The sequence below is a fragment of the Molothrus aeneus genome, chromosome 9 (assembly GCF_037042795.1).
Source record: "Molothrus aeneus isolate 106 chromosome 9, BPBGC_Maene_1.0, whole genome shotgun sequence".
Taxonomy (NCBI): domain Eukaryota; kingdom Metazoa; phylum Chordata; class Aves; order Passeriformes; family Icteridae; genus Molothrus; species Molothrus aeneus.
The window spans coordinates 27,663,546-27,691,386 of NC_089654.1; the positions used below are offsets into that span (position 1 = coordinate 27,663,546).

A 27,841-nucleotide genomic window follows, 5' to 3' on the forward strand; every position below is an offset into this window, starting at 1 on the left:
TTCTCAGCTCCCCCAAACTGAGCTGAACTCCCACTCGCCAGGGCAACATTTGTGAGGGAGAACACCCCCTCGACACAAACACCACTTCTTGGGGGGTGACTCAAATTGGGGGGCACTCCATTTTTACTCCCCTGTAAAAATGCCTACCCTGTCTACCGTTTGGAAGAACCTCAGGGGGTAGGACACACATTTGTGCAGAGCCTGGGTGCTGGGGGAAGCACTTGTTGAACAACCTGTGTGTTCCCATGAAGGACGAGGACAGATAACACCACTGGGACCTCCCAGCCTTGACTTCAGTGTCCTCCCGGTTCCTTTAAATAAATTTTCCTTGTGCCTGGAGTGTGGGGAATGGAGGGGGGGCCCTCAGGGTGAGGACAGGCCCTGCCCATGGGGGTGACTGAGCCCAGCTGGACCTTGGGCTGGGTGGTCACAGCTGGGATCGACACCCTGGAACCAGGACTGACATTCCCTCAGCTGGATTGAGGCCAGAACCAGTGATCTCTTTTTCTTTCTTTTTCTCTCTCTTTCTTTCTCTGTTTCTCTCTCTCTCTTTAATTAATCTCTTTCTCTCTCTCTTCCCTTTACCCCATATACCCCTTTATCCAAAACCCACTCCCAACTGCTTTATCCAGAACCCACTGTTCCTATAGCAGGTCAGGTACCAGCATACCAATTTCCATGCCAACTGTGTAGCTTACTGATACAACTTTGATTACTCGCGGCCCCTCTGACTTCCGAGCTTTTACCAGCCTTGGGTGTTCCCTCACCCTTAACGCAGGGTCACCCCATTTTTGGCGTCTCTTTTCTCTCACACAGACTTCCCGCCTCAGGAGCGCCGGGAGCAGGCGGCAATACCTGAGGGGGTGGGGGGGGCGGAGAAGGCGGGAAACTGAGGGGAAGGGGGGGGGGCGCGCCCGCGCCCCACGTGCCCCTCACGTGCCGCCCCCCCAGTACTCCCCCCCCTCCGGCGCGCGCCTCTGGCCCCGCCTCCGCAGCCAATGGGCGGTGCCGCCGCTCGCCCCGCCCCCTGCGCCGTGACGTGCGCGAGCCCCGGGAAGAGGCGGTGGCGGCGCGCGCGGCAGCGAGCGGGGACGAGCGGAGCGGCGGAGGAGGCAGCGGAGGCAGCGGCTCGGCCGCCCCTGAGGTGACGCTCCGCGGGCTGGCGGCCGCCCCGACCGCGGCACCGGCCACGGGAACGTGTCCGCGCCGTCCCGCCCCACCCCCGGGGAAAGCGGCTCCCGCAGCCGCTCGGGGCTGGGGTTCGGCGGAGGCGCGGGGGTGTGCGGGGAGGTAGCGGGGCAGGGGCTGGTTCGGAGCCTCGGCAGCGCTTTGGGCAGCTCCCAGCGGTGTCCTCGGATAAAAACCCTTTTCCTGCCGGCTGTCGTGCGCGTTGCGGATGAGCTGTGGAGTGACCTTAACTTTGTTTTGGTCGCTGTCCGGTTCGCTCTGCAGGTACCGAGGGTCCAGGTCTGCGAGATGCGGCTATGCCCGAGGGCCAGGAATTTTCGAAGGAAAACTTTAGAGAGATGAAACTCTTTGGGATAAGGTTGTTGTCTAGTTTGATTGGTATTGGAGGCAGGGGTTGGGAATTCGGTGATCTTGAAGGTCCCTTCCAGCCTAAACCATTTCATGATTCTTAGCTGTTCCTCACCGAGCTTTTTGAAATGCAAAGATGAACTGTAAAGTGTTGCTTTTCTCCCAAGGCATCTTCTGATTAATTATCAGTTTGTCCAAAGGGAAGGCGGAGAAGGTCAAGGTCTCTGAGCCCTTTGCGAGTACCGTAAATCAGGCGCCAGTGAAATCAGGGAGTTTCTGCTAGGAAATGTTAATGGGTTTGTAGCTCTACAAACTTCATCTGCACTTGTGGATGTCCTCAGAGTGGGGTGAAAGGAGTGTTTACTATTGTGAGGAGCGATTTCCTCTTGTGAGGGGGGTGGTGAACATCTTGGAGTTATCCTGGCATTGTGTCATGAATGTTTCGGTTCTAGTAGAGATGGGCGGGAAGGGCTGATGCCCTCGTTAGGTTCTGATGTGCTGATAATGGCTTAGGTACTGTAATGCTGCACCTCTGTTCATATGGGAACTAGACTAGGAAAATGTTTATTTTCATTGATTTCCCCTAGCAGACTTCGCGTTGCGGTGTGAAAAAAAGGCTGTGCTGTGATAACTTAGCCTATCTGAATTATTAACTCTTTAAGTTAATTGTTTTAAAGTTTATGCCACACATGACTTTTCCTTCCCCCCATTCCAAGATTGGTTATTTTTAGCTCCTTTCTGTTAAGCTTTCAGTTTGATACTGTAACCAATCTGCACCGGTGAGGAAGGAATGACTTCCTAAACTCTTGAAGAAGGTGAAAAGTGTCCTGAGACAAGAGTTAAACTTCTGGTCCTCTGTTTGAGCTGGAAAACTCACCCAGTTATTGATTTGTTGTTTGGTGGTGGCTGGTGTTTCTCCCCTGTATGCTGTGTAGCCTGAAAGGAGAACAGGAGACTCTCCTATTGGAGGGACAAACACAGGAAGTTGAGTTCTGAAAAGCTCTGGTCATAGTTTTATTTCCCTTTTGCAGATGTGCCAACCTCCTTATTCTGAGGTAATCCATCCTTAATTTGTTTTTTCACCAGTTCCTGAGTTTTCCTGGCCTGTCTGTAACAGCTCATATGTGCTGGTGCACGTATGCTGTTCACTAGCAGCTAAACACATCTGCTGCAGAGTTTGTGCCAAGATGAAAAATATATCAAGTTTGAAAATGTGGTTACATGCATGCCTGTGAGATCTTCTGGAAAAAATCTGCAAATTGTCCTTGATTGTAGCTACACTGCCAAGAGGTCCTTGAGATGAATTTTATGGAGAGTGTTCTGGGATAGCACTTTGTGACCAAATTAGAGTCTTTTTGTCCACTTCTCATTAGCTGAAAATTCTGTTTTCATCCTGCATGTGGTGCTTCAGGTGTTCCCTGCTGGCCACTCTGTCCTCAGCAGTGACCTTTGTCATTGGAACTGGTGTAGTTCAAACCTGATTCTCTTCCTGTTTTTCCTTGGTTTGTAACACAACCATTGTCTGGCCAAGCAGAACAGAAGGATCCATTGAGGAAGCTGCTCCTGCAGCAGCAGCTGAGAACTTGACAAGGAAGAGGCTTGGCTCAGGTCAAATATTGCTGGTGATTCCACAAAGTAATCCTGCCACAGCTCATGGAAGACAAGTTTTGGTGTCCACCTGGCTGTCAGAAAGAATTGCAAGGGCTTTTTGTAATTTTAAAGATTTTGAAAAAGCTTAAGTTATTTTAGGTAGTTATAAAATCTGTAGGGAAAAGAGGGTGGTGTAAGGAGATGTTTTGAGATGGTCGTAGGAACAAGTTTGGTAGGGAAACTTACTTGGTTACTTTGTTCCTGTACTGGTTGTGGTAAGGGAAAGGAAGTGTGTGTGATCAACAGTAAATGACTAATTGAAGTGTGTGCTGAATTTCCTTTATCCTCGCTCTGAATTCACAACGAAAGTCCAACTTTATGTAAATATATTATTGAACAATAAATGAGATTTTTGTCATCATTATTTCTCTCCTTTTCTGATCTAGCTAGGTCACCATGGCAGGTGATGATTGTGTAAGGAAGCGCCAGGCTGGCTCCACTGCAACCTCCAAGACCCCTGAGAATGAAGAAACACAGAGAAGACCTGAGAGTGAGAGGTCCTTTCAAAACTCAAGCAATGGTGAGACTCAGTGGCTCAGCACTGGTTGCATCTCTGGCATGTGATTTCCTTTCAGGTGCCCTTTTTACTCATGGCTGTGCCTCTTTGCTCCTTCATTTCTGTTTTTGTCTCTGGGAGGGCTGAAGGTGTCCCAGCTGTACCTCTTCAGCAGCAGGTGTGGGTTGTTTGGGGTGCTGTCCTGCAGAGCTTTCCCTCAGGAGCTGTGCACTGCAGTGCTTGCAGGGATCTAAAACAGTGATTAACTGTCACAGGAGGAAGAGATTCATTAGTGCTGCAAATGGTGCAAATGCCTCCTGGCAACACTTTTGAGTAATCCTGGTAAATGCTGGTTTTGGGACTTCATCTCATTTCCTTTACAACCTTTAAGTATGTGACTTCTCAAGATGGAAGAAAATGGTCTTTAACACAGCAGGCTAAGGTTCTGTGTCCACCTGACAGACAGACAGGTGGAGGTAGGGTGCACACAGAATGATGCTCTGGGATTCTGTTCATGTCAGGACAGCTGCCTTTCATTCAGACTAAATCTTGGCTACCAGAAAACTGAACAATGCACAGTTGTGTCTGTTAATTTGTTTTGTGATCACCTTAGAAGTTATGGGGTTAAAGTTGGCTTTGTGGAAGGATCAGTGCTGCCATGCCCTGCCCCTTGGGTTGCAGGGACAGTTGCATGGCACTATGAGTGGTTTTGCCTGTGACTCTCTGTAATTCCTGGTTTATGCTGTAGCACATTCCAGCCCGTGATAAGGAGGTTAGAGATGAAACTGCAGCTTGTTTCCTTTCTCTTTGTGAGGTAGATTAAGCAAAAAGCTAAAGTAGGTTATCACAATGTGCCATGTGAGTACAAGATCCAAAATCCTGGTGCCAGGGACTCAAGGAGATAATTCTCACTGATATGCTTCTGGATCTCATCACAATTTCAATAGTACTTCTTTCTACTGAAATGGAAGTTGGAGCACGTTTAAGTTTAGGACAAGTCAGATTTCTTATTGAAAATAAGATGCATTGGAGAGAAAGCCATCCCTCAAACTGCTTGGAGAACTGGGATTTTAAGATTTTGGTGGCACATAATTTTAATTGGATCAAATGGGACTGTATTAGAAAATTGCAGGGAGTTGGTCTCTACTGGAATACAGTGATGCTGCTACCACTTTAACCTTTTCATATGTGGAAACTCCTTAATTGTAATAAATGAAGGGTAAGTAATAAACAGAGCAGTGATAATTAGGACTTGATGGGTGGGTGTGTCTGTCTTTACAGGCCGTTCATTTTAACACCTCTGAGATGTGACAAAACCTCACTGCAGGTGAGATACTGTGAGTGTGGAGCAAACCAACATCTCGGGGTAGATCTCTTGAAAGTGTCCATGTGCCTGGTGGGTTGGCTTGGAACAGTGCAGTATGCTTTAAATCCCAGACAAACTGCAGTGAAGGACAGCAGGGAGAAATCCTGGTTAGCCAAGACCTGAGTGCATCTTACCTGCCAAGGTTGTTGCTGCCAGTTGAGCTGAGGTGTCACAAAGTGTTTCTTAGCTCAGTGACAACAGGAATAACACAGGGAGGTAGGAGGAATGAATCTGATGCCTCGAGGCATGGGAGAAAGATGGATCCCTCTGGTCAGGAATTCCTCTGTACAGGGGAGTTAAATCAGCAGCTCTGTGACCCAAAGGTTGAAGATTTATGAAGCTGAAGTGTTCCTGAGTTGCAGACAGTGGCCTCTTCAGGTACTCCAGGGTGCCTGTGTAACTAGGTAGGACTTTCATGACTGAGGTGGGAGAATTTCTCAGAAGCAGCAGGCATAGATGTTTTTTCTTTCTTTTGTCCTGGCCATTCTCTCCTGAATAGCTGTTTCTAAGGCATTAGTGCCGATGTGCACAAAGGCAGTGTGAGGCTAATGGTCTGCTGTCTGGCAACAGCTTTTTTGTATTGTAACAACTGAATGCTGGGTCTTGTGAGGAATTCTAGACAAAATCCATGTTTGTTGCAGTCAAGGGATTCTAGCCAAGCCAAGAATGTACAGAAGTAAATATTGTAGCATGTTTGTGGCAGTTATTGCCATAGAAAAACTAAATCTTTAACGTGATTACCCACCCTTGATCCTCTCTGATTATAGCAAACACAATCTGCTTTCTACAGTAACAGTGGAGGTGTCAAGGGCCAGCTGACTTGTTTCCAGAAGTGTGTGAACTTTCTACAGGAACTTTTGGGCCCTTAATCCTTTCTTTATTAAAACTCAAATCCATTGGCTGATCTGAAATTGCTTAGAGGAATAATTTTAATACATGTATTGGCTTTAGAGCTACAGTAGGTCTGACTCTTCCTTTTGTACAGTTGAGGTGATTTTGATTTTTTTTTCTTGGTTCTGCAGTGCTTCTGAACACTGTCTCATTGTTTGGGTTCTAAGAGTCAAATAGTTTTTACTCAGGTATGCCAAATTTTATAGAAGTGTGGAAAATACTCATAACTTGGAGATTGCCAGAAGATTTCTTCTGTGCCTTGATTTGTTTCTATCTTGTAATTATTCAGCCTGCAATTTCACTTTGACAGAGTAGCTGAACTTGAGTCTTCTACATCATTTCTCTTCCTTGAATTAGCTCCAGAGTTGTAATTAAGCAACTAATTTGGTCCTGGCTTAGAGTCAGCAGATGATCTAGGTGGCAATAATCCCCTGTCAAAAGCCAGGCTTCCTTAATAAGATTAGTCTTATATGTTTTCAGCAGGAAATACATAAAGAAATAGAAAACTGCTCTGCCTAATGGGATATTGGTATCAGACTGTACCAGTCACCTGGAATGAGCATAACAGAAACTGCATGGACAGATCTTAAAAGGCTAGAGAGGACATGGATCATGAGTGTGCACATGAGTGCCTCTAAAACGCTCAGATAGTGTGTTCAGAGCAGTAAAAAGGTGGGTTTGGAGTCTGTTCTTGTTTGCCCAGATATCAGGCAAGGACTGGAAGTGTCTCTGGAGGCTGATCTGCAAACAAGCTGTGTGGCATATCTGTTTGGTGTGAGCAAGCCTGACTGGTAATGCTGATCTTAGAAAAGGGCTGTTATCTTCCAGTGAGGTTACTATCGATCATCCCTGGTGCAAAAGTTCATGGTGATGCACAAACTGTGTGCCTACAGAGGGATGGAGGAGGAGAGAGCTCTCCAAGGGGGAGCAATTTGGAAAGATTTAGCCTTTGCTGTATGACTCACAGCAGTGAGTGTTCAGTGTTTCAACAGGCTGCTTCTTGTGGATTCAGCTGCTTGAATTGAGTATCTGGGATGTTTCTGAGAGATAGATCAAAAAGCTGTTTTGTCTAGGTGGATTCTGATAATTCTAGGGGCTGTCATGTTTTGGAAGCTGTGGTTTGGGTGAAGGCTCAGCAAGTTTCTTGTGAAGAGCCTGTGGACATGGTAGCATAATGTAGAGAATGCTGATTTTCCTTCCTGCTAGTGAACAGCCTGTTTGGGTTCCATGTCCCTGCAGAACTGAATTTTTAAGCTAAATGCTTGCCTCGCAGTGCAGTGACCTATGGCCTGTGAATTCTTTAAACAGATCATCTGAGTCTACTCATAACTTGCCTCTAATTGCTGAGTGGCCAAATAAATTACCATAAGTAAGAATAAGGGCTCATTAGCTCAAATTATTAATGTGTGTTGTATTGTAGCATTATGGAACTCCTCCCCTCTTTACAGTAGCCCTGCACTAGATTGGCTTTAATATTGCTTTGTTTCTGATAACATCTTCAGTGTTTTTGGAGAGGGAGCCTTTAAATCCAGGTGACTGACAATAATGAAATCCTTCTTTCTGCCTGTGTTGCTTTAACCTCTTGAATGGGAAGTTGTCTTATCAAGAAATGACAAAGCTGGGTTTTTATGGATCCCAAGCTGCAGCCCCAACATCATGTGAGTGATTCTCTGCTCTACCCATTTCAAATGTCACTTATCTGTAAAATGTGCAAGAGTGGGTTGAAAAAAGGACAACAAGATCCTTTAGAAGAGGTACTTTGTCAATCTTGTGAAATTTTAGTTGCTCAACTTCTCAACAATTAAGAAGCTTTCTCAATCTTCAGGTGATTTTTTTTTATTGGCTTGGTTTTCAGAGAGAAACAAAGCTTACAATTAAATTGTCTCTGTGATTCTTTTCTCCTGACTTTGGAACCTGCTTGGAATTCGGTCTGTATGGTGGACTCACATTCTAAAAGGATCAAGCTCAAGACCAGTGGGCCTCTAAAGATCTTGTTAATGTCCTTGCTGATGGCAAGGGAGCCCAAGACCATTAAATAAAAAACTTCTCCCTGTGAACAAAGCTCTTCCAAAGCAAGCCCTGCGTAAGCCTCCTGAAATTGGCCACTATTTCATACCAGTCTTCAAGACACCTTTCTCATGACTTTAAATATATTTTCTGTCTTCTTAAGGCATATCTCAACTTCTTTTAAATGCAAAGATGTGCTTCCTTGTATAGTGCTTCCTTGAGTCAATTTTTCTATAATGCTGTTGCAATCCCAAAGTGATACAGAGGGATCCAGGCTTCATTTGCAGGGTCAAAGGAAAGTGAAGATTTGGACTTCTCAGCAATGCACATTTCCTTTTAGACTCAAAATCATGTGATGAATCTCTTCTCCAGTGACCTGACAGGCCATAAGTGGTGTCTTGTGCAAGGGAAGTTGAGTGATTAAAGATGATGTGCTTTTTCTCTGGTATCTGCCTTGTGACACAGCTGGGTTTATGGGGTGATGCAATACAGCAGAATGGGTTGGTTTGGGGTGAGTTTTCTTCTACAGATGATTTTGTGTTGAGAAAGACAAGCTCACAGGTGAGTTTACTTTGTCATATGAGTTGTTGCTTAGACTGAAGCCATGGAGATCTTGATTTTAAAACCTATTAAAAGGTGCTGTGTTTCTAATCTTTTCTGTGCATGCACACTAGTATGAGGCCAACTAAACTGACAGGAGGACGCTTTAAATTCCAATTTAGCATTTACAGCATCAGCAGGTCAGAGATTATCCTCATTTCTTGTACAACCATTAAAGCTGGACATTTGGTATATGTAAAGCTATACCCAGTTTTAAGGCCTTGTAGTCTACAAGGGTGTTTTATTTCCAAAGTGAGCCATGTCTGGGTAGTTTTTAATGTGATCTTTAATTACTGAGGCTTCAAAGGCAAGATCTGACAGGACATATATGGTCAAAGAACTGGTTATTTGATTTTTAGCTTATCTTTAAAAGGAGATAATGCAATTCCTTAAGTCCCGTGTGTCCTGTTCTCTTTGGCTGTTGTTGGGTGGCTTCAAGCAAACTTGATATGATCTGGAAGATTGGCAGCTGAGTAAGGGACACAAATTCTTAGGTTTTTTGAAGGGAAAGGTTAGTTGTTCTTTGAGCTCAGCAGCTCTGTTCTGCTTTCTAGCAGGTCAGCACAAGGTGGTTCTTCCCGTGGTAGTAATAGAAGGAGTGGGCCAGGAATACAGTTGTGGAGTGGCACAGTGAGGGAGTAGAGCCCCTGAGAACATCTGAAGGGGATACAGTTCTGCTGCTTGTGAAACAGTTTATTTTTATTTTTTTTTAATATATTGAGGGAGAACCTATTTGAGACCAGCAAAGTGCATGAGGTGAGTGGGTCAAGGGTATCTTACATTCTTCTCAAATTGTTTTCCAAACTGCTGTTGTTCTGCAAATATAACAGCACAGTGAGCTTAAATGCTGAGGTGTTTGGTTGTTTTTTATTTTTGTCTTGGAGGTGAGATGCTTAGCAACAAGGAGTTCTGTTTTTGCAAAAATGGGTCTTGAATGCAGCCAAAATCAATGGTGTTAAGCAGTTTCCTTGTTTGTTGTTACATCAGAAGTCTGCTAAGTGATAGGCAGTTGTTGTTGGTCTGTCCTTAAATCTACAGCTTGTGTAGCAGATAGGAAAAAACATAATTCCTGCAGACAGACAAAAGTCCAAATTCCTGGTTGATCGGTGGGAAGGGGAATAAATGCTAACAACTGATCATAGCTGCACTGAAGATAAAGTTCCTTGTGTTGTTGTACTTTTTTCCAGTACTGGAATTGGAGTCACCTCTCAAGCAGGCCTACCTAAAATGCTTAAAGCCAGTTGCTCAAACAGGCTGACTGAGGCTCTTGAGCAGCACAGAAGCATTTCCTGCTCTGAAAATGAAACTGCTTTTTGTGTAGAGGCTGTGCTCATACAAGGCGGCCACGTTATGCATGGTGGTAGTGTTCTCACTCTGTTTTCTTGTCTCACAGCAGCACAACTTTGGCACCTCTACAGCAAATCTGTTAGCTCATGCTGCTCTGGAATCTTATTAGGGAATCACTTCAGTACCTTCTTTTTCTAAAAGTGGTAATGTTGTCTTAGAAACCAAACATGCAAGTTGTAATGCTGGCTGTGTGTTGGTGTGTAAGGTGGTGCTGCAGCTATAAATGCCAAAGGATAAGAACAAGGCAAGGTTTGCTGCTATCTTTTCACTCTGACTGGTATTTTAGGGGGATGGATGCTGCTGCTTCAATCTTGATTTTCCTTCATGTGCAAGACTCTCTGTTTTAAGTAACTTTATCTTCTGTGTTGTTGTTATTGGAGAAGTGAAACACCAGCTGGTGCTTGTCCTAAAACACAACTAGTCTGAAATGTCTGACCTGTGGGTGTTGTTCCTCTTGATGTCACAGAGGCATCTCTGTGTAGTTTTTAATGTGATGTGTAGTTTTTAATGTGAAAGAAAGGTGGCATTTGAGGGTTTACCTATTGGCCAATGGTGTTAGTAATGACAAAAGTTATATTGATGGCACAATGACATTATATTGATGGCATGTTAGACCTGACTGTTTACTTAAACAGTCAAACATATTAAGGAGTACAGTCACACTGATATCTGGCACTTCCCCTGGGGGATAAAAAGAGTGGGAATAGCCAGGTTTGAGCACAGGATAACTGTCCAACTTGCCATTCAGCCTGTCTTAGAGCTGATCATGGTATTTTACTAATAGCTGTGGCTGACTGCCTTGTCTGTTGGCACTGTAGAGGCCTCCAGACAAACTAAGCTTATGTCTGCTTAAGATAAAACCCTGATAAAAAAATCAGCACACTTGGAAATGACCTTCTAAGGGTCATTCTGATTGCTGCTTCAAGGCTGAATATGTTTAGGGACCTTGGAAAAATTTGCAGAGTTGCTAATGAAAAATAAAATCCAGCATGTTCTCAGCTGTTGACTGCCTTACAGTGCTGTGATCCTAAAATATGTGATTGTAGTTTATGAACTTCCTGCAGCTTTGATTTGACTTTAGTGGAACCCTATTAGAAGTCAGAAATGCTGTTGAAAAAATGGTGTCTGAACTACTGTATGCTGTGCTTTTTGTGTTTTCAGACATGCAACAAAAAATATTAAATATTTGCTTTCCTTCCTTAGGCTGGGTTGATGTGGACCACGTGGTAACAAGGAAAATGCAGCTCATAGCAGAAGCTGAGGTAAACACAATACTTGCTTGTGGTGGGGAGCAGGACAATTGACCCTGGAAGTCTTTTGGAGAGTCACTAGCCCTGGAACACAAATAGCCCTATTCAGTCCTAGATTGAGTGCAGTGACTTTTCCCCAGCCCTCTTTCTCTGTCCCACTTAGCACAAGAGGGGTGATCTTATGTAATGGGATTCTGTCTTACTTGACCCAATAGGTTGAAGTCCAAAGATAAGAATGAACTTTGAAACCTGTCAATAAAATGGAAATTGCCTTACCACTAACTTTTTGCAGTGTGATGATTAGCCAGCCTGCTTGCATATTGAGCCTTTAAAATGCTCTGTGTCCTGCTATCCATTGAATAAAGGGCAGCATGGAGCCTGCACCCCTCAGCTTCTGCTGCCCTGGCTGTGGAGATGACCTTCCTGAGCTTTGGTCTCATTCTTTTTGTCAGTGAACAATATCCTCATAGAAAATAGCACTGGGTGTTTCTGGCACCATCTGCATCTGTGTGGGCTGCCTTTGTCTTAGGTTATATTAAGGTGATTTATGCCCAAATTAAATGAAATTGGCTAACGATGAACTGCACCCTCCTTGTTAACCATTGTTTGTGGCACCTGTGTTCTTCAGGGCAAATTGCCCTGCACTCTTGCATAATTTTATTGCAGAAAATTCTGTGGTAAATCTGAAGTAATCTAATTGTGCCAGCTTGACGTGAATAGTAGGGAGTGGATACTTAGAGAAAAATACCTTGGACCTTTGAAATATTTTCCTGTTTCACTTTTTTTTTCCTTTTTCTCCCTACCTTTATAGGTGGTGTGTCATTTATAAGAGACATAACTAAGGTTGTATTTAAATAGTCTTTTCCAAAAGGCGTGCTGCTTTTTTTGCTGAAACTCCTTAAATTCAGCCCTTTAGAGGGGTAGTCAGCTCAGAATTTTATTTTGGACGTTGTCTTATCCTGTTTCTCCTTACTGAGAACAGGAGATCAAGCCTGGTAACTTCTCTGCAGACAGAACAGTTGTTGTTAATCACTGTTGGCAGTGGGTGTTTGCAGGAGAAGGCTTTCACTGTAAAGCACACAAGTAGCTTTGGAAGTTCCAGGAGCACTAGCTGGTTGCAAACGGACAACTTGACCTTGGATTTCTTTCTTCAGGAGTGTCTCTTGTTCCTTTTTTTTTTTTTTTCTGTTTACCACCTTTGAGACACGATTCACAGAAAGAGTTTTCTTACCCACAAAGAGAATCCTAGAAAACCAGTGGTGTTTTAATTGCTGAAGTTTCTCCCGAAACACAGGGAGTTCAGATTTAAAGCTTTGAGTTATGCAGCTTGCAGATTTATTTCAGGTGCCTTAAGGCTGAGGGAAAAAAAAAACAAAACCAAAAACACCCTACTGCAAAATACCTGAGAATGCCTGGAGTGCTGGGCCCTTTTGTTGTGGGAACCACTGAACAGAGGCTTGGATTGCAGTTTACCTTTTCTGTGATGGGTATCTAAATTCTGGGCAGATGCTTGACTTGTGAAAAGCCTGGTCAAGGTATAAATGGGATTTGTAGGAGCTGGGTGTTACTCATGTATAGGAGGTGTTCAAGCATCTGCAGTCTAAAAGTCCAGTCTTTAATTCATTCTAAAGGGAGCTGAGAATGGTGTGTTCTTCACGAGGTCAGGGCTGGCAGGTGACAAAATTTACTAAATCTGTTGGAATGAGTATAGTTCTGGGGAGCTGTTGCAACTTTATAAGTAAAGGGTTACTTCCCTCAACTTTCTGACTTGCCATCAATTTTTTTATTATTGGCCATCTTCTGCTTTTGATGGCATAGCATTCTTTCAAGGGTTTTTGGATTGTAATTACAGTTAGTTACAATTACTGTAGGGTCTGTACTCTGGTTTGTATTTGATTTAATCTTTTAAGAACTCATGTCCTACTCTCCCAATCCAAACACATGCACATGTTGAAATCAGGCCTGGAGGGCTGTGTTAGGAGGAGGCGATCTCAGCAGAGTGCCAGTCAAATGGAAGAGGTACTTTAAGAAAATATCATCTCTAAAACCTCACTTGAGGAGAGATGAGGCTCAAAATGGGGAAACACTACTAAAAAAATACCTATTTTTTGATGGGAGTGAATAGTGCTTTGTTTAGCATGGAAACTTGACCCTCCAACAGAAGTAGGAATTTCTGTTTGACTTTTTGTAGGGATTTGTGCATGTATGCTGTAAAATTAGGCTGTACCAGAGAGCACCAGTGTCTTCTGTTACAGGTTATTTCACAAGTACCCAATATTTGTTTATATTTTTTCTCCTGTTTTGAAAGGAACAAGTTCATATCTCTTGCAGAGACAATCCTCTGCCTCCCAGGAAAGCAATATCTAAAAGTAGCCAGATCCTAAGAACTTTCTGAAGCACTGGGGAAGCTTATTTAGTCTATTCTGGAAGATGCCAAATAGGAGAAAAATGTTTTTTAAAGTTAAATATTAATCTGCTCCTTCTCCTACTCCAGCTTTTGTTTCAAGAGATCCTTCTGCATCTGACCACTATAAAATGGGAGGAATGTAGAATTCTGATCCACTGTGACCTCAGGGTCTTCTGCTTGTATGTGGTCTCCTTTCAGATTGTCTTGTGTTTTCTGCCAGAGAGTAAAACTTACTTGGCTCTTGTCACATTAAATAAGAGCATTTTGTAAGAATACATCATCTGTTAATGTATTTTATAGGATGGTGGAATAGTTTGGGTTGAAAAGGACCTTAAAGATCATCCTGTTCCACCTCCTGCCATGGGCAGGGACACCTTCCACTACCCCAGATTGCTCCAAGCCAAATCCAGCCTGGTCTTGGACACTTCAGGGATCCAGGGGCAGCCACAGCTTCTCTGGGCACCCTGTGCCAGGGCCTCATCATCCTCACAGGGAAGAATTTTTTCCTAACATCTGATTTAAACTTACCCTCTGCCAGTTTGAAGTCATCACCTCTTGTCCTGTCACTGCAGTTCCTCATGAAGAGTCCTTCTCCAACTTCCCTATAGGTCCCCTTCAGACCCTGGCAGGTGCTGTGAGGTCTCCACACAACCCTCACACAACCCTCTTTCCTCCAGAAAGCTCCTTGAAAACAGTTTTGTTTTTTTCTTTTCAACCATCAAGATGAGTAGATAGGAGTTGGGAATTCGTATCTGGGATATCATGTAGGAAGACTTGCACCTTGAATCTGGAGGCAAACTGGAAAAATCCCAGGCAAAGGATGGTCAGACAAACATGGCTAATAAACACTTGCATTAAGGAAACAAAATATAATGTGCAATTAGATTTTAAATAATTTCTTGAAACTTGCCTTTTGCCTGTGCTGAAGGTAATGGCTGGCAGAGTGTTCAGGAGCTCAGGGGCTGGCTCTCAGCTCTGCTTCATCACTTGGCTCCATCACATTTAGTGTTTGAGGACCAAACATTAAGGAACTAAATTCTCAGAACTCTGATAAGTCTTCTGAAAGGCCAGAGCAATTCTGTGTTGAATCTGATGGAGAAAATAAATGTTGTTCAAAGTCCTCTGGCCTGAGGTGTGTGAACTGACCAGGCTAAGCCCCAGGTTATCCAAGTAGGCTCCAACTGTTGGTACATGGTACAGAAATGTTTTCTTGATGCCTTGCTCTGTCCTGCTCCAGGATAAAAAGGAATATAAATATTTTATGAAAATGTATCCAGCAAGGTAAACAGTTTGCTGCTGTGTTTTTACTCTGGCAGCAACTGAAGCCAGCTTTCATGAAGGAGGTGGACAGTCACTTCACAGAGTTTGTGAACAGTTTGGTGGCAAAATCAGCACTCCTGGATTCCTCATCTCCAGCCTCCCTTTTCCCAGCTTCCTGTGCAGAGAAGGAACTGCACAAAGCCAAGTAAGTTCCTTTTAAGCTGTTGCTATAACAAGGTTATGTTTCCTGGAAGCTTTATTTCCTTTTTTGGCTCAAATGTCAAACAAATATTCTTTGCTTGCAGGAATTCAAGGGCCCCTCCAGAACACGGGAAAATCTTTACTGCCAGGAGGTCCCTCTTGGAGTGAGTAACTTAATGTCATCAAAATAATTTCATCAAATTCACCGAAAATACCCTTGATAGCAAACTAATGAGCCTTTGCTTTGAGGTGCTTTCCCTGCCCACAGTCTTATGTTCAAATCCATGGGGATTAATCTGTTCAAGCTTCTCTCTTCCTGAAATATCTGTACTACATCTTGCAAATATAAACCTTAATTACAGCCATCTCAGTACCACTGGGATCATGGCTAATTATCCTTTGTCTGAGGATAAGCTGAGCAAGTGTGTCTGTGGCACCCCAGCTGTGCCTTAACTCTGGTGTCTCCCTCAGTGAGCTGTTTGAAGTGAGTCACATCAGGACAATCTACCACATGTTCATCGCCCTTCTCATCGTCTTCATCCTCAGTACACTTCTAGTAGACTTCATTGATGAAGGAAGGTAAGAATGCCTTGGAAAGGCAGGGGTAAGGGCTGGGAATAGCTCTTCCAGCACGCCAGATGCACATGAAACTGCAGAATGGTGCAGAAAGAAGGGGGAATTGTTCTTGGGGTGTTGCTGCAAGTGTGGGTTTCAACTTGGCATACTTAGAATATGTGCTGGAGTTCTTGTTGAGAGAGTATGACCATTCCAAATTGGAACTTTGGATATTAGGAAAACACTGCTAACTGTTGTGTTACAGGAGAGTTGTGGCCACGCAGTTCAGCCTAACGTGCTTAGTTCATCACGAGGCTGGCAAAAGGGAATGTGGAATGCTTTGGTTGAGTATCTTTAATGAAACAGCAGCTTTCAACTGCTTGTGTTGCTTGAAGAAGGACTCTGCTTAGAAAAACTTTAAATACTTCAGCAGTCCTTCCTCTGTGTGAAAATGACAGTTCTGGAACATTGTACTTGTACTCAAATAAAAATAGAACTTTGTTTTTCCTGGGGAAAAATCTCAAGGATGTTGGCAGAGCCTCTGCTAAGATAGTGCTTTGCAGGTAGCCAGTTGTGAATAAGATTGTGAAAGACTCCTTTTAGTATTTTGGCAAGCTGTATCTCATGTACACAAGTAGGATTACATGTTTATCTTGCTGATTATCTGCTCTTCAGTTTACAAAAAACCAAGAGCTGTATCTTGATTATAATCATTGTCCCTTTAGTCTAAGAACAGGCTTGTGTGCTATTGAATGTTGTTTAGCTGCTCCTTACTAGTGTATGGACATTGGGGGACAATGGGTATTTACCTTAAAATCAACTACGGCTGGATACCCTTACTACTTTAAAAATAATATCTATGGTTTTAGCTAGATCTGATAATTTGGATCCAGTTTGCAATTGAGCCTCCACCTGAGAAGGAATAACTTTTGTTGGTGTATTCTGTTCTATTATCTTCTCTGGTCTTAGTTTAGAAGAGCTTATGGTTGGAGTAAGCTCTGATGAGTGTGAGGCAGTAAAGTTGATCAACCTTTTGTTTATGTCCTTATGTTTTAAGCTTGATTAATGGACTAAAGCACCTGGTGCACACCAGTTGGTTTTATTTGGACTGACCTTCTAATGACCCTGAACCTTCTGGATAACTTCTAAACTGAATCTGTGTGGAATGCCCACAGAAAAGGATTAGACTAGCTTTGAGTGCTGCATGTTTAAATACCTCATGCCTATAGAGGCAGGGAAAAAGCCTCTTTAGGCTCAAACCCCTGGGAAGAGCTGAGTTTCAGTGCAGTGGTGATAATGTCCTGGGAGTGTTCCCCAAAAGCTCTCATGGACCCTTGTCCAGCAGTGGATTGTTCAGTCACGTGCTTGTTCTTGGGAGGATGAGCTTGAGCCTGCTCTTAAAGCACGTGCTGATCTTAGAGATATGCTTAAGCCCTGTGGGATTTGAAGGTAAGCTGTGCCTGCCAGCACTGATGGCATCAGTCCCTCTCTTCATTTCTGGGATACTTGAGTGTGGCCACTTGAAGCTGCCACAGACAGCCCTGAGCTGAAATTGCCACGGTTACTTCTATCCAGACTGTCAAACAGTTATGATGTGGAAGCTTTGTGTTTTGTGGCCACTTAGTGGAGTAGAAGTATTTCTAATCAAAGAATGGACACTCAAAAATTGTCTCTTTCCTTGTGCCTTCTAGGCTGGTCCTTGGATTTGATCTCCTGGTCTTTGTTTTTGGAAAGTTCCCAGTTGTCTTCTGTACTTGGCTGTGCATGTTCAGTGCCACAGTAGTTGTTCCATACAACCTTTTTGTGTGGTGGGCCCAAGGCTATTCCAGTTCCTCCCATCGTGCAATCCACTCTTTCTTCTATGGGATGCTGTTCACGCTCTTCCAAATAGCTGGGCTTGGGTTTGGACCAACCTATGTTGCTGTAGCCTATGCCCTGCCTCCAGCTTCCCGCTTCATTGTAATCCTGGAACAGGTAAGTCCCTACCCTGCATCCTCTGGATCCTAGGATACATTGAATTGCATTTTATTTTCAAAGTGGAAAGGGTCCTTTTTCCTAAAGAACTCAAATGTTGTTTTTATTCATTAAATTAAGCCAAGGCTGTGAATGCAGCCTCTGTGACTTGAGGACAGTTACATGCAGCAAATCTAATAAGAAAGAGTAGAGAATAAACTTCATTTTGACCTTGAAACCACTTATGGGTTTTTACCCAGTATTTAAGATTTTACTGTGGGTTTTACTGACATTCCATTTAATTCTGGTTGTCTTGTGGATAGTTAAGTGCTTAAAACCAATTTTAAGAACATGTTGTGCCATAGTCTACAAGGAAGCTGTCATGTTCCTCTTTAAAAAAACAAAACTCAAAAAAGCAAGTATATGGTCAAGAAGCGGTTCCTGTTGGCATTTCTGTTCTCAAGAAGTAAATTTCTTGGCTCTGTAATCAGGACTTGTTTGGAAGTGGAATTTTTTTGGTGAGGGGAACTGAAAAGTGCAGGAATGATCGTCTGTTCAGTCCATCAGGTTAAAACAAGGTTGGTTAAAACAAGGGATGAGTTTAAAGAATTAACTTTGGACTGGCCCTACTTTTGGTTCTTAAGTATTAGAACAAAATTAAAAGAAAAACCTGCTTGACAGCTGTGGACTGTTTATGTCGGGCACCACCTTATACCCAGGTAATGATAATTGCTGTTCAACACAGGTAACTTCAAGGACACACCTAGACTCTGAAACATCCTGGCCTGCTGAAATGGAGAGGGGTTTCTCTTCAATTTTAAATTAATGTTAGCTGATGAGTGACTTGCTGGTGTTATTCAGTCCTTGTGAATGTGGTGGTCCTGCAAGTGTAGATGAGATGTGTTTTGATTCTCCTGAGCCATAGTTGCTGCTGCATGTTTCCCCTTGCAGAGTTTGGAATTCATGTCAGTTAAACAGGCTTGTGGGTGGAGGAAGCAGTGCTTTGCTTGTAAAAGGGCTAAATGGGAAAGAAACGAAGATGTTGAAGGTGTTGCTGTAAAGTGCTTGATCCAATCTTCCCTGGAAGGTTGTGAAAATGAGAGCACTGAGCTGCTCTTGTCTTGGCCTTTCAGGTTCGTCTTGTTATGAAGGCTCATTCCTTCATCCGGGAGAACGTACCCAGAGTCCTGTCCTCAGTGAAGGACAAGTCTGGTGAGTAACTTGCCCTGCTCCATTTTATATAGCCAGCTCTAGCTCTCCTTCCATTGCTTTGAGCTGCTCTTATGAGCTGGAGAGGTGGGATTTGAATTGGTGACGTTGGATGGGGAAATTGAACGTTTTGCATCATAATTTCAGCCTGAACCTTTTCATTTGTTTTCAGTTATATTAGACAGTGAGCTAGACTGTAGTTCAGGTCTGAGTCCTCTCTGCATCTGAAGTCTTTGTTGTCCAGGATTCCCTATTTCTGCTTTTAGGAGTAAAAGTTGTCTAGATGTTGCCTGCAGACCTCCAGCTCAGTGCTCTAGTTGAAGTGACAGCAATCATAGAACAAAAGGCCTTTTAAGCAAGGCATGCTAGAGCTGATTGGACTGAACTCATGTCCTCATAGGACAGGAAATGTGATACCAAGGTGTTAGCAGATAATTTGGTTACCCTCACTTGCTAACTGTCCTTCATGCACACCATCTGAAAGGTCGAGTTTGTTTTATTCTCTGCAAATCCCATACCTTTAGCTCCAGACTGAGGTTTCTGAGGTGAGAAGGGTTCTGTTTTTTGAAAGGTTTCTGAGGTGAGAAGGGTTCTGTTTTTTGAAAGGTTTCTGAGGTGAGAAGGGTTCCGTTTTTTGAAAGGTTTCTGAGGTGAGAAGGGTTCTGTTTTTTGGGGGAAACTGAACTGTCAGTAAAAAGATTGCTTTTGCTTTTTATTTCCCCCTCTCTCCAGGCACAGTACATATTCCCAGAATCTCTCAGTACCTGTACTTCCTCTTTGCTCCAACCCTCATCTACAGAGACAACTATCCCAGGTAATGTGAGCAACCTCAGAACACTAAAGCAGTCTGAAAACTGAAGCCAACATTAGGCATCCCTCTGTGTGATCAATTTATAAGTTAGAGCTTTCACAAAGATGTGGTTAACCTGGCAAGGGCAGGACTGCTTATGGAGTTCTGCTTTTATTTCTTTGGGAAATTCACTTAAGTCAAACTAATTAAGAACTTGCTACAGATCATGTAGTGATAGACAGTTCCTGCAATAGGAACCTGTGTGTTTTATGTGGTGCTAATAAGCAGCCCTGTCTCTGAGTTTGAGGCTGAAGTCTTTGAGTGGGAACTCCCAGACTCTTCTGTGCATTGCTGGGTGGCACTTTGGCTGTGTGAAGTCAGCAGTCCTTCAAACAACTGTCTGCAGATCCCCACCTCCTACAGAACTGTACAGTGTTGCCCTCCAGATACCTTCCCATTTATGGAATTGCTGGAGTTCTGATGTAGTTGAAAGTGAGGAACCAGCAATTTGGGCAGACATACCTTGGATATCTGAAGATTAAGAATTCTGGAATTCAGAAGCCATTTTTTTTCAGAGAATACATCAGTAAAATTGTAAAATCCTTCAGGTAATTGAAGGGAGGGATTTGCTGCTTTGAGGTCCTATTTAGCTATGCTATCCTGTTCTTTTTCCTAGGAATCCCACAATAAGATGGGGCTATGTAGCTACCAAATTTGCACAGGTGAGTGGTGCAGTTTTCTGCAGAATACACTCTTGGAGATCATCTAAGATGTGTTGCTCAACAGCTCTCTTTGGCATTAAATCACTCTACTTGGCATGGCCTTACCAATAAAGAATACTTTTCAGTGACTAACAAACTGTGATCTTGCTGCCAAAGAAAGAAAAAAAAATTAAATCTTTGCTTAAACAAGCTTTCAGATTAAAAAAACTCTGTGTGTGTGTAGAGCAATACCTATGCCCTCTTTCTTCACCCTGATTGTAGTGCAGGGGCACAACTTCTTCTCTGCAGTTATTCAAAGCAATTTTGAAATAATGAGGCCTGAGGTCCAAATCCCCAGTGCTTATTTAGTTCAAGATTGAGTGGTTCTCCACATTTGTGGCCATGAGGTCCAGTAGCTTCTTGTGGATGTGTTTCCAAGTAATGGATTTGTGTGACTGAAACTTTTGCTGTAACACAATGCATTTATGGTTTAAAAAGCAAAACAATTAAGAAAAAAAAGGCATCATGAACAGGCCTTTGGCTGCTTGCTGTTGGACAAAGAGGACAGAGCACATACCTGCCTTACATCCAAGTATTTCAACATTGGCATTTTGACTTCAACATCCACAACATCAGTTCATGAGTCAGAGAAAGCCTGAGGTGCTTTGGCCTGCAAACGTCAACTTTGGAATAAAATAAAAATTAGCTTTAATATTGAATTTAACTACAGTAAGTATTTTTCAATTATTTCTGCCCTTGCCTTGGATGAAGATCAAGGGTATTTTCCCCACTTTGGCAGTGGCATGGATTTTTTGTGTCAAAACGTGTGAGTTGATAGGACTGGGCAAAACTGACAGCTGCTGTAGTAGAATAGAGAAGTTGATTTTGCTGCTGCCTGTTCAGTGTGCTCCAGCAATTGCTGTGGCTTTCTTTCTGCCTGGATCCTTGGGGAGGTTTATTGGCAGCTATGTAAAATAAATTATTTGGGCTTGTGTTGGCAGCTGCCGTTCTCTCCTAGAGCTGGCAGGTGGTGATGTGTTAATTGTGTGTTCCAGTTATGAAGTCAGGTTTTTGGGGTATTTTTATTCCAGGTGCTTGGCTCACTTTTCTATGCCTACTACATCTTTGTGAGACTCTGCATTCCTCAGTTTCGCAACAGTAGTCAGGAAACCTTCAACCTTCGAGGGCTGGTCCTCTGTATCTTCAACTCCATCCTGCCAGGTAAGGCCCAGATCCCTGAGTGACTCTCATCTTTGTGGAAGGCAGAAGTGCTTCATTTGAGATGCATTCATGACAGGCAGAGATCAACAAAGGAGATCTTGTGAGCAGACTGCAGCATTAAGGGGTAAAACTTCAAAATCAGCAGTACAAAATAAAAGCTGGGTTTGAATTTAACTAGCTTCAAATCGAGCTGCAGGCTCTGGGACAGCCTTGCTTCACCCTCTGGGGCAAGCAGGGCCTGGTGTGGTGAGAAACTGAAATATTGTTGTGCTACCTGTACAAAAGAGTAGAGCCCATCTGTGTCAGTGCCTATAAAGAACAGTTTTTGGCTGTGTTAGGTGCTCTTGCTTGTGGCTGAGAGCAAACACTGCCAAACTGGTGTGGCTGTTCCTTGTTTCCAGGTGTCCTGATTCTCTTCCTGGTGTTCTTTGCGTTCCTTCACTGTTGGCTGAACGCGTTTGCCGAGATGCTGCGCTTTGCAGACAGGATGTTCTACAAGGTGAGAAGCAGGAGCTGTAGTTTATAAAGCTTCTGAACGTCATTGTCATAATGAAAAAAAAAAGGAGGAAACTGAAGATTGTTTTACCAAACAAAGCAACCATGGGATTTTGCTTGGTTTATGTTGTTAAGGCTTAAGTTTGTTGCTGTGCTGTCGAACAGATTTGGTTTCTGTTGGCAGTCTGAGTTGCTTTAAAGTGAAACACCCTGTGCACAAACAGAAGCAGCCACCAGACCTACCCAATAGCTCCATTAGCTTTCTTTTTGTTCTTTTATCAAGTCAGCCACTGCAGTTTGGGATAAAACCAGGCCTTGATACTCCAAGTAGAATGTTGGAAGCGTGATGGAAAGCTTGGTCAAATTATGTTAGCTTGGTATTATTTTGCTGAATATTTTTCAATTTGATATCCTAGAAAAGCCCTCTAGAATGTTTTATAGTTAATTAGATTTATAGTCTTTCCATTGTGCTTTCAGGACTGGTGGAATTCCACATCCTATGCAAACTACTACAGAACCTGGAATGTGGTAGTACATGACTGGCTCTATTACTATGCCTACAGGGACTTCCTTTGGGTGAGTAACAAGCTGATGTATTCTTTTGTTAATTAAACATTCAATTACTGGGCAAAATGGTACATTTGTCAAGATGCAGCATCCCTTTCTGTTTAGAAGCATAAAAATGTTTTGTGTCACCTGTTGTGGGGAGCCGCTGTGCTTTTAGAGAGATCCATTGCTCATTTCCAAGTCCTTAATGTGTGCAAAACGTGGGGCTGAGATGTAGGAATGCAGAGACTGCCTCAGCAGTCAGAACCCATGTTGCACTGTTTCCATGAGCTCTGGTAGGTATTTAATGAGTGGGCTCAGCACAAGTGCTAATGCAGAAATGTACCTGAAGAGAAATCCCTAAAGCCCAAGGTGCTCTGCAAGGTACTTTGCATTTCACACATGCCTCTTGGCTGGAGGAGAACCTTCTTAGCTCAGGGAAGAACATTCACTGTGTTGCAACAACCAAACAAAAACCACAGCAGAGTAGCTCCTAATACTTGGCATTCTTGTCTCTCCCAGTTTTTTGGGAAGAAGTTCAGAGCAGCAGCCATGCTGTCTGTCTTCACCGTGTCAGCTGCTGTGCACGAGTATGTCCTCAGCATCTGCTTTGGCTTCTTCTATCCAGTTCTCTTCTGCCTGTTTTCATGCTTTGGAGGTAAGCTCCAAGGAAGAGAGTGTGGGAGTGGCTGTGGGGTGTGTGGCTTTTTTTAGAGAAGCATGCTTTGTGCTTTTGATAATGATGCCAGCTGTTCCCTCAGCACTAACACAGTGTTGTTGCCCAAGGGTTGCAATTGTGAGTCCAAGCTTTGTGAATGGATTTTTGCAGCTCAGGAGATACACACCTATATACACACAGAGGGTTTGGAAGCCTGGGGCTTAGATGATCAAGGTCTTGGTGATGAGGAAGAGGGATCTATGTTATACACTGCTGTTCCTGTGGCACTGCACAGAGTTTAACAGCACTGCTTCCTCTTTGCCAAGCTGTAGTTGAATCACTGTGTCAGCAGCTTGTCAGTCTTCCTCTATTCACAGTATAAGGAAACTATTAGTTCACTACTGCAGTGAGGAAGAGTGTGGGAAATGGATTTATGATGGCATGAATTATAGTATCTGTTTTGTCTCACCCTTCTCATGAGACTGAAAATAGAATAAAAGTTTTTAAAACACCTCTGTTACCTCACCTCTGGGTCAGAAAAGAGTATAATCTAACAGAAGAGCCCATTTAGAAGTCAGAGCTCTTGGATTTCTTTTTGTGTTTTAGAGGGCTCTAATAACAGAAATAATGTTGATTCCCCCCAGAGGCACACAGCTTCTTGGCAAAGTTATTGGAAGTAAATGTGAGAATCAGCTCAGAAGTAAATGTGAGAATCAGCTCAGAGTATTTGCTCTATTGCCAAGGATAATCAGATTTTCATGCAGCAGCCTTGTTGTTCCAGAGATGAAGTGAAAGGAGGGGAAGATCCAGTAAAATCAGTTGATCTTTGATTCTTGAATCTTGAGTTTGTTTCTGAATAATTCTTCTCATTCCTCCCCTTTTCAGTGGTCTTCAACTTCACCCTGAATGACCGTCGGAAAGGGCCTTTCTGGAATGTGATCATGTGGACCTCCCTGTTCCTGGGCCAAGGTGTCATCATCTGCCTCTACAGCCAGGAGTGGTACGCCCGCCAGTACTGCCCCACGGAAAATGTGAGTGCCTGCTTATTCCCCTGGGATAACCAGCTCTGGGAGTGGCTGTCCTGTCTTGCTGTGCACGAAGAGTGGAAGTTAAAGGGCATGAACCTTTCTGGCAGTGTGCTACATCCATTCTTTAGGAGTTATTTAGCCTAGAGGCTGCCTAACAGAAGTGTGTTCAGTAATGCTCCTTCTGTGATTGGTAGGATTTCACTGCTTGAAACTGAGGGTGGTGTTAGCCCATTTCTGAGGATATGCTAGAACTCATTTAGGCTGTGGCAATGGAACTGCAGCACTTGGCCAGTGAAATCAGGAGAAACTTTTGTAGAAGGCCCACAGAAACTGTGCCAGTTGTGCCTCTCCCAGGCTAGAGTGGGTGGTGGTGAGAAGTGGTTACCTGTAGATAGTTTGGGGTTTGGGTGCTGTTTTCTCTGACTCATTCTCTTGGTATCAGGTGCTGTTCTAGACAAAACTTCCCACTGTCCCAGCTGATTTCAGTTTTAACCAAAGGTATCCTTTGGCAGCCTCTATTTTAAGTTTGATTCTCCTCAATTAAGAGTTTGCCATCATTAATTACTTGGCTTCTTGATACAGCAGGCTACTAGGCACAGTGTTTACCTGATGTAACAGAACTTGTGGCTGCGCTTACACTTCCAGACACCTGCTTAGTGAAGGCAAGAACAGGGTTTTAGGGTGCAGAAATGTGGTTTGGTCTTTCCTGTTAGAGAAGTTTGATTTCAGCAGCTTGTACCACAGCTGGAGCTGTTGGCTTGTGACTAATTTACTGCCTCTCCATGTTTTGCAGCCCACATTCTTGGACTATTTAAAGCCACGCTCATGGTCCTGCCATGTGAAGATGTGAAAATGGGGTGCTCTGGCCATGACATCACAGAAAAACAGAGGTGTCCTCCAAGTATTTGGACCAATGATCTAACTTACTACAGACTTTTTCTAAGGGAAGTTGGGCCTCCTCATTATTGGGGAGAAACTGTAATTTTTTTAAACATTGCTGGAGCAAACCAGTTGACCTGGATTGCAACAGACTTCAAAGGCAGCATCTCTAACATGCTGTCCCACTTTGAGCCATTTCCATGCCAGTAAAACATTGAGCTGAAGGTGGAGTCTACTGGAATCCTACTCATCCAGGGATCCCCCTCAAGTTGCTGCTTTTCTGGACAAGAGGCAAGCTAGTCAGATTTGCTGGTAGCTCATTGTTGGTATCCGTCCATCTTTCTTAGCCATCATTTGCAATTATTTTTTTCTCCTTTTTGGTAATGGGATGTCTACAAAACTTCTGTTCTTCATGATCCTGCCTGCCACTGTGACATGGACAAGTGGCAGAGCAACAGGGTGTTTACCTCCTTGCTCTGAAGATGGCCAAAGTTTTCCTGGCTGGCTTCAAACTGCATCCTGTGTATGCCAACAGATATAAAATGGGCAGAGGAAGAGGGATTGTCGCTGTGCTGAGTCAGGTTCAGAAGCAGGGCATGGTGTGTGCAGTCTTTATTTGACTTTTTACACCAAAAATTTGTTTCTCTGTATTCATTTAGTTCCCAACTGCCTTACAGCATTTTTGTTCTCTGAAGGCCCTTGTGACTTGAGGAGTACTTTTTCTTCTTGTTCTTCCTTTCTCCTGTTCTAGGTAATCAGTTCTTTTAACATGATTAACTTGTAAAAGAGCTTTTCCTTTAATTTGGCAGGTGCTTTAAGGTACACAGGTTCTTAAGGGTTTCTTTACTAAAAAAACTTGAAATAATATGACCAAACTCTAAGAAAATGGGATGAATTTTACAGGTACAGAGCATGATCTTGTTTGAAATGCCATGTGCAGTTCAGTGTGCCAGCACACCTTGCCCATTGGAGAAGTACTGGAGAAGTTTTAGTGCTGCTGGGGATTGGCCCAGAGCTGCTTTGTCACCTTCCTGTGTCTGCCCTGACATCAGAGGGGGCTTCAGGTGGAGATCAGCCACCTGGGTACTGCCCTCTTGGTGAAGAGGTAGGACATCCTCCCACACACACCAATAAAGACAGGGGCCCTGTGTGAGTTTGGTGTTTCCATAGCAATGGATCAGAGTTCCTTCAGCTCCCTTGTTCTGTCAGGTGCTAAACAGAACAGGGAACTTGCAGAGTGTCTGGGTACAGATGACTCCAGTTTAACTGGAACTGTAGTTCCCATTACTGGAGACTGGGTCACCTGATGGACATATTTTAACTGTGGTGAAAAGGGTCACCTGATAGAGATACCAGAACTTTGGTGACAAATATGTTAGAATTACTCAAATGTTATCAGAAACTGCCAATGAAGAACAGCATATCCTTACTACCTACAGCCCTGGGGATTTCATACCAGCAGTATTGGGACCATTGGTGGACTTGTCTCCCAAGCCTCTTCAGCCTCTCCTTTGGGCTTCTGTTTTCACTAACCTCAGTCAGAAGTAATTTCATGAAAGCTAGGGAATACTTCAACTCCTTCAAGTCTTCAGTAAGAAGGAATCATGCTCTTGAGAAAGGACATTTTACCAGGTCAAATTTGCCAAATAGTGTTTCTGTGTGAGGTTCTCATCTGACAACACTTCCTGCTAAAAATTGTTTGAAACTGAAGTAATTTCAGAGGAGCTATATGCTCAAATTTGGCAGTATTCATACATAAAATCCTGAGAATTAAATGGATTACTTTATCATCATTCAGATTGAGTAATCTGAAATCTTTCACCATACCTTTTGTGGGAGGAGAGAATAGAAGTTCTGGAACAACTAAGCTTCCTTATTGAGAAAACGGTCAAAAATACAAAAAAAAAACCCACCTTTTGGCCAAACAGCTTTTTCACCTGTACAGGATGAGATTCAGTCCAATTCTTTTTTGTTTGGTGCTCAGAACACTTACAGAGGTAACTGCACTCAGAGGGTGGGATGGATTAGGGACTTGATTTGCTATCTTGAAACCTGTGGCAGGTCTTGATACAGTTTCAGTGTTTTCAAAAAGAGACCAAAGGATGGCACTTTGTGCCCTGTTTTGGTGTTTCCCTCACACCTGGCACTGTTGTGTGCCCAGAAGGAATATCAGCATTTACGGTGTCAGCATCATCACTGTTTGAAGCCTGAGGGCTTGAGCATCTGGCAAGCTAAAGGCAACCAGAAAGGGATGCTCAGCTGTTGGAACTAGTCTTAGTTTTTGACAAGTTGAGGTTTTCAGCCTTGTAGATCAAGGCATCTGGCAACCATGCTGTCAGGGCATTAACAATTTGGATTACTTTCAATTTTGTGGGGTTTTTTAATTGCTTTTGAATGTGGGCTTATTTTCATTTTTCTCAAGAGTGCTGGAGGGGAAATACTAAGTCTTTTGCACGTTGCTTATTTAATTAAAAGTCAATTGCACCACGTTTGAGTTTCTTAGACTGCAAATGCCAGAGCACTTGACCAGAACAGTGCAATGTTCTGGTCAGTGGTGAGGATGTGAAGGTTCCCAACCTGCCCTTTACAAGCTCTTAATATAATGTAATATAATATATACTGTTTTCTGTGGTTCTTTCCAACACAAGAACTGTGCAGCTTGCTTCCATGGTAACTCCCTGAGTTGTGAGGTGGGAAACCTCCAGCTTTGGAATGGCAGCCAGTACAGCTGCAGCTTCTTGCTCAATAACCTCATGAAAATCAATGTTACTCCATCAAAATGCGTCCTGGGGTTT

The 27,841-nt window shown here is 43.4% G+C and overlaps 1 protein-coding gene across 2 annotated transcripts; it reads left to right on the plus strand.

The window, feature by feature from the left end:
* The first annotated feature begins 1,043 nt into the window (after window positions 1–1,043).
* SOAT1 (sterol O-acyltransferase 1) lies at window positions 1,044–27,663 on the plus strand. 2 transcript variants are annotated; one of them, XM_066555990.1, is made up of 16 exons: window positions 1,044–1,144; window positions 3,573–3,706; window positions 11,097–11,155; window positions 14,867–15,015; window positions 15,116–15,175; window positions 15,483–15,590; window positions 17,258–17,540; window positions 18,653–18,731; window positions 19,461–19,542; window positions 20,195–20,240; window positions 21,311–21,440; window positions 21,842–21,939; window positions 22,413–22,511; window positions 23,004–23,139; window positions 24,025–24,170; window positions 24,961–27,663. In XM_066555990.1, exons 2-16 carry the CDS (start codon window positions 3,583–3,585, stop codon window positions 25,015–25,017), a joined length of 1,656 nt encoding a protein of 551 aa, XP_066412087.1. In that variant the 5' UTR covers window positions 1,044–1,144; window positions 3,573–3,582; the 3' UTR covers window positions 25,018–27,663. The 2 variants fall into 2 exon arrangements, with proteins under 2 accessions (XP_066412087.1, XP_066412088.1); XM_066555991.1 differs by lacking the exon at window positions 11,097–11,155.
* The last annotated feature ends 178 nt before the right edge of the window (window positions 27,664–27,841 follow it).

Excerpts from the sequence above, each read along its gene's own strand:
- SOAT1 (XM_066555990.1), top strand. The coding sequence starts at position 3,583 with ATGGCAGGTGATGATTGTGTAAGGAAGCGCCAGGCTGGCTCCACTGCA. Across the intron at positions 15,016-15,115 it reads AAGGAACTGCACAAAGCCAA|GAATTCAAGGGCCCCTCCAG; the intron begins GTAAGTTCCTTT and ends CTTTGCTTGCAG. Across the intron at positions 24,171-24,960 it reads AGTACTGCCCCACGGAAAAT|CCCACATTCTTGGACTATTT; the intron begins GTGAGTGCCTGC and ends CATGTTTTGCAG.